General features: G+C 48.3%; 1 protein-coding gene across 3 annotated transcripts in view; it reads left to right on the top strand.

Annotated features, from left to right (window-relative positions):
* Positions 1–1,681: 1,681 nt before the first annotated feature.
* Positions 1,682–6,000, top strand: part of DENND1B (DENN domain containing 1B) — a 157,543-nt gene continuing 153,224 nt past the window's right edge. For all 3 annotated transcript variants that reach the window (XM_017832934.1, XM_017832933.1, XM_017832936.1), the window contains exons 1-2: positions 1,682–1,749; positions 4,610–4,674. In XM_017832934.1, coding sequence (XP_017688423.1) covers positions 1,733–1,749; positions 4,610–4,674 — 82 coding nt within the window. In that variant the 5' untranslated portion in view covers positions 1,682–1,732. The remainder of the gene's footprint in view (positions 1,750–4,609; positions 4,675–6,000) is intronic.

Below are 6,000 nucleotides of genomic sequence, written 5' to 3'. Positions count from 1 at the left end.
TGAGATGGAGGGTAGACAGACAGACGTACAGACATGACTGGGATTGTGTCCCACGTCCCTCTCCACTTATGCTTTGTCAGATTTATCAGATTTATCAGCTGATGGAGCCCTTTGGGTTCTGTATCATCCCTGGGTGCCAGACGCAGTCAGCCTGCCTTGGGGGCTGCAGCTGGGCAGCTCTGGGTGGCTGCAGGAGGGTCCCTGCCTTGGTCTTCCACTGCCCTGCTAGAGCAGGGATGGGCATCAATGCCCTCTCTCCCAGCCCTTTAGTCCAGACTGATCCCACCAGAGAAGTTCAGTTTAACAGTGGGTCAGTTAACGCTGCCTGCTGCGAGGGCCTCTCATGGTATACAAAAATACACATTGGATGGTTTTATTCCATTTAAACCCCCTGAGCTATATGAAGTGCGTGGTTACGTGTTAAGGATACAAAGCCTCAAACAATTTCATTTACTTCGGTGGGAGCTGCAAATACTGGCTGTTAAAACACAGATGAGAATTACTGTAGAACGAGGACCGGGAAAGTAGGTACTTGAAATCCAAGAAAATCCCCAAGCTAAGGTTTCTGCTTCAATATTCAGTTCTTTCTGTTGTACATCTACACATTTTATTATTAGTTAATCTATATCCTGTGAGGTGTGTAGGATGTGCAAGGAAGCCAAAACGATATTGCTTTGGAAAAGTTAATATTTGTAATTTCCTGACTTTGAATATTTGATTTTTCAGTCCCAGTAATGCAGTAATGCTGTTTTATGTGTTTAAGATATAATTGGCTTGGATTTTTTTCATCTTTTCAGCTGTTGATACGATGATTAGTTTCTGGAGGAAGAGTGAAAAGAATGACGTTTTTTCTTTGGCCCAGTACCACAGAATCTATTTTATGCACTTTTTCATTGCAGTGTTACTATGCTGGTGAGGGGAAACTTGGTGTAGGTGGGAACTTGGCTGCTCAGTGCCTCTCAGATGAATGAGACTTGGAAGCCTCTCAAGGGCGGTGTTATTTTTATTTCCTTTCCAAACTCGCGGGAAGCACTCGAAGGTATAAAGCTTTTCATGTGTGTTTACAGGACGGTGCGTTTGCTCCAGCCGGCCCCCGCTGCAACACCTTCTTGAGCAGTTAGGACACTGTTTGTTTAGCACCCGACAAAAATAAAGGCTTAACAGATTTAACCGCAGGTTAAATTAATATTTATGACTTTTACTAGGAAAGGCTCCCCTTTCCTACTGGGCATAAAGGGCTGTTAGGATGTGTCAGCGGACGCACCATCCAAGGAGGTGATGTTGCAGCGGGTGAAGGTGCCCGTGAGGTAACACATGACGGTACCATGGTGCTGCCCTGCCCCACCTGCCGGGCCCCGGGCAGGGGCTGCAGCGCCCCGGGCCCGGCGCACCTGCCGCGGAGGGCACGGGCCGCCCGCCCTCCCCCGCCGGGCTCAGGTGACACCGGGCCCGGCGGCTTCGCGGGCCACCGAGGAGCTTCCTGGTTCCCAGAAGGTGCCGGAGCGGCTGCAACAGGAACTGAGAGACGGGGGAGGAGGCGGTGCCGCCGCTCCGCCGCAGTCGCGGCCCGAGCCGGGGGAGCGGAGCGGAGCAGCCATGGGCCGCCGCCCGCCGCGCTGAGCCGCCCCCGCCGCCCAGCGCTCCGCGGCCGGCGCTGCCCCCTCGCCCCCGCCGGGCGGGACGCTTGTCCCTGGGGGCGCCGGGGCCGCCGCCGGGGCCCCGCGATGTGACCATGGACAGCAGGTTCAAGTGAGTGCGGTGGGTGCGCGGCCGTGCCGGGGCTGTCGGGCGCGGCGGCCCGAGCCGAGCTGAGCCGAGCCGAGCTGAGCCCCGCGGCGGGCGGGCGGCGAGAAGGCCCCGCGGCCGCCCCGGCCCGGCGGGCCCGGCGTGCGGCGGGCGGGGAGCGGAGGAGGGGAGGGGGAGCCCACCCGGCGGGAACGTGCGAGGGGCCGGGCGCGCCCGCCGCGGCCGCTGAGTGACAGCGGGAAGGGCGGGCGGGAGGCGGCGGGGCCGGAGCCGGGGCGAGGCGGGACCCGCGGCGCGGGGGGAGCGGCTGCGCCCCCCGACCCGGCCCGGGCAGGGGGGAGGGGGGGGAGGAGGAGGAGGCGGCCGCAGCCCCGCCGGCCGCTCCTCCGCCCCGCGCCGCCCCCGGCCCCGCGGCGGCCCCGGCATCGCCCGCCCGCAGCGGCGCGGGGGCCGCGCTTGGCAGCCGCCGGCCTGGCCGGGCAGGGCAGGAGCTGGGGCAGCGGCAGCGGCGCCGGTCGGGCCGTGCCCGGGGAGCGGGACCTGGGCGGCGCTGGGAGCTCGGTGCCGAGGCCGCCGGGCCCAGCACAGCTCCCCCGGGCCGGGCGGCAGCGCTCCCCGCAGTGACCCTGCCCGGGGCTGTGACAGGCGTCTCTTTAGGAGGTCACAGAATCACAGAATAGCTCGGGTTGGAAGGGAGCGCTGGAAATCATACAGGCCAACTCCATGCCAAGGCAGGGTCATCTGGAGCAGGTGACACAGGAACGCGTCCAGGTGGGTTTGGAATGCCTCCAGACAGGGAGACTCCACCACCTACCTGGGCAGCTGTTCCAGTGCTCTGCCACCCTCAACGTAAGCAACTTCCTCTTCGTGTTGAGGTGGAACTTCTTGTGTTTTGGTTTATGGCCATGGTGGTTACAGAGCACGTTTTTGCCACTGTGGTATGGCAGGTGCAGGGGAGGTTTTAGGTGTCCAGCCTGCCCACCAGGAGCGGCCACTTGCCCTTCCCCAGGTTGGAAAGTGACAGGGGATTTAACTCGGGTTTCGGAAATTGCCGAACATCTCCGTGTCAATACACGATGAATAAGCAGGCTGCCAGTGCGAAGCTGTGAAGGAAATGAGAGACGGTCTGACAATTTTCAGATTAGTTTGACACATTTTTGACACTTCTAAGCGTAGTGGGATGTGAAGAGTAAACTTAGAAGCATTTTTCTGCAAAAGCGGTTTCAGAGTAGTAAAGTGAAAGACGGAAGGCAGTGTTACTTCAAAGAGCTTTTTTTTCATGAGCATAATTCAGCTAAGAGTTGAATTAGAAGCTCTCATTTGGTGTTTGCAACACTTGAACTGATTCAGATTAAAACTCCAACCTGAGGGTATAAACCCAATGCCTGAACTAGAGTAATGTCATGAGGAGATGTCATTTCTTTTAAATGCAGGATTTTTGTGGTTCACTTTTCTAGATGGCTCAACAAAGCACAGCCTTATCAGTTTCATTCTGGACCTGCTCACCAGTCAGAGGAACAATGGACAGAGTTTAATACCAGAGTAAATCTCCAATATACTGGATTTAGACTGTTGTAACTCAGAGCAGAATTTGATCTCCTAAACACAGGATCAGTAGATATAGGATTTTCCCAAAGAAATGCTTTAAAATGCAAGGAAAGATTGTGATATGGGCAGGTTATGTCTCCATAACCTGAATTAGACTATAATTGCGTATCTCAGTTGATGATGGTGCTGAGGTCAATGAAAGCATGTACTGAATCAATTAATTTGTGACAGCTGAAATTTTCCCCAGCTCAGCCTTTGGATTTCATTCAAAACTTTCTTTAAAGAAACAACTGTGTTAATTGCTGTATGCTTTATTTGAAGCATTCTAGAGACTTGGAACCAAGTCTTGAATTTTTCTACTTGCTTGAATCTCCAGCTGACTTTAGTGGGAGCATTATGCAAGAAGGGAGTTCATGTGTGAGCCTTTTATGTGGTTAAATAGATAATTGATATGGGTGCGGTTATACCGCTTGTTTTTAATATAAATAGCAGTGTGCTTGGTAGGCAGAGGGGGTAAAGTAGTAGTGGCATTTAAAACTATTTTAATAAATATTCAGTGTGGGATTAGGTTGAGTGTTAATTGCTATTAGCATATGCAGTTTATTATTATCAGGTGTGTGTTTACTGGGGAGGTAAAAGGGGCGTTGGCCATCACGCAAAGCTGCCTGTGATGGCTGCTGCAGATAGGGAGGCTTTGTCTTCCTGGCCTGCTCAGGGTTGTGACTGTCCCTGGTAACTCCACTAGTATTTTTTCACTCAGTGAATTATACCTTTAAAGTCCCAGTTGATGATCAATGTCTTGTGAAAGAGGTAAGCTCAGTGATTCTCAGCTTTGTGGTGGTAATCATAAGCATTTAAAGGATAGTGGCTAAAGTCGTGGAATTAAAGTGGAAGTCAAATGATGGGCTGTTCCTATTAGGTAGAAATAAAATGTACATTTAGAAAAGGCTGTGTGTGACTCCATTAATACGTTTCTGATTGACTGATTGATAAGGATTGTAGTAGCTCTTTTTTTCTCAACTGTTTAGTGGGGCATGATGGAAGACTTGAAAGCTATTTATTTGATCCATAAGACAGTCACAGTATCACGTAAATAAATCACACAGTTTAGCTTGTTTATCTTCCTTATTCCTTTCTAAAGGCTGTACAGTTAAATGTGACTTTTTGGTTCTTCCTTTGAACTAATCTGGGTTCTAATTTTGTTTTAATGATACTTTAATTTTATTCCATACAAAGAGAGTGGAAAGGATATAACACAGTAGAAACGTGATCTGAAACATGAGTATAATTAATTGGTTGTGTTTGCTTCTTCTAGGGAAAATCCAGAACGTACCTTTGATTTGGTACTGAAAGTAAAATGCCAAGCTTCTGAAAATGAAGGTAATATACTATGCCTATGTTTTTTATTTATAGAAATGAGTGCTAGAAAAAAATATTTTGCATCTTGATATGGTGTTAGCTTATATTTTGAGTTGCTGTTGTATTGAGATTGTATTAGAAAGTGACTGGTTATTTTATTGCTTTTTAAAGTCTATTAATTTGTGCTTGTTGTGGTTTTCTACTGTTACATTTTTGTTTTGACTATTTTAAAAATATTTTTGTTCTGAGAGAAATATTTTTAAAGCTTGAACTTGAATTGTATCTGCTGCACTTTGGAAGTCTTACAACGTTGGTTTTGTCTAAAATTTCATTTTAGCAGAACAGTTGACTTCTATCAGTGGAATGTTAATTTTGATCAGTGTGATAGGGAGAAAATAACTTATTTTCTGAACAGTAGGAAGAGACTTTCTTTGTAGCTCATGTTTGGCAGCTGCTTTGGTTTGATACACCATACAAACAGCAACGAGTGCTGACTTGAGCTTATATTAGCCGTCAGTTTCATGTCTCTATAAACACGTGGTAAAAGAGATGTAGGAGTGCAAGAGTTGTCTGAGAGAGGCTTTTTTCCTCTTGGGTAAAAAGAAGATGGGATTTGCAGTACTGAAATTAAAGTGACCTCTTCAAAGTCCACTGGGGGAACTCGGTTCATGTTCTCATCTGAGGTTGTTGGCCTTACAAAAGCCCAGGGAGAGGAGGAGTCTTGTTGGGGTTGTGTTGTAGTCATGTTAGTCTGTGACAGCTGTGTCTTAATCACAATTGTAAAAACTGCATCTTAAAATAGAGTGTATTTCTTATCCTACTGTGCTAATGGATGCTATTTCCGGAGTTTACTACTCTAACAAGAAGGCTGTAGAAGTTTATAGCCTCAAACTATTCTTTTTCTTTTTTTTTTTTTTAATTTCAGGCAGCATTTGTTAGTGGTGTCATGGGAGCATGGCTAATGTGTTTACAAAAACCATTTTTGTTGAAGCTTCAACAACGTGGAAGCTAAACCTAGTTCTTTAGGTCTTTTCCTGACTTTCTGTACCTGTTTTATTATATATTATCCTGTACTGATAGCTCAAGTTTCTCCCTTTATTTTTCCTCTTCTCTTTGTAAGATTGTTCATTTAGTTGTGAAATGACATCTTGGACCTGGTGCAGTCCTTGGATACCTTCACTTTTTTTGTGACCAGCCAGAATCCCTCAGCCTGCTTTTGTGATTTGCTGTTGATACAGTCACAGTCTGGCAAATGAGATGGGTTTTCTGAACTCTGATCATTGTTGTGGTTTGTATCATGGCACATTTTTGCTTCTGTTCTCCCCCTTTTGCACTTTTTACCTTAGT

Source organism: Lepidothrix coronata, unplaced genomic scaffold (assembly GCF_001604755.1).
Source record: "Lepidothrix coronata isolate B3197 unplaced genomic scaffold, Lepidothrix_coronata-1.0 Scaffold209, whole genome shotgun sequence".
NCBI classification, from domain to species: Eukaryota; Metazoa; Chordata; class Aves; order Passeriformes; family Pipridae; genus Lepidothrix; species Lepidothrix coronata.
Note: the sequence above shows the minus strand (reverse complement) of the source record. Positions and strands in the feature narration are given on the sequence as shown.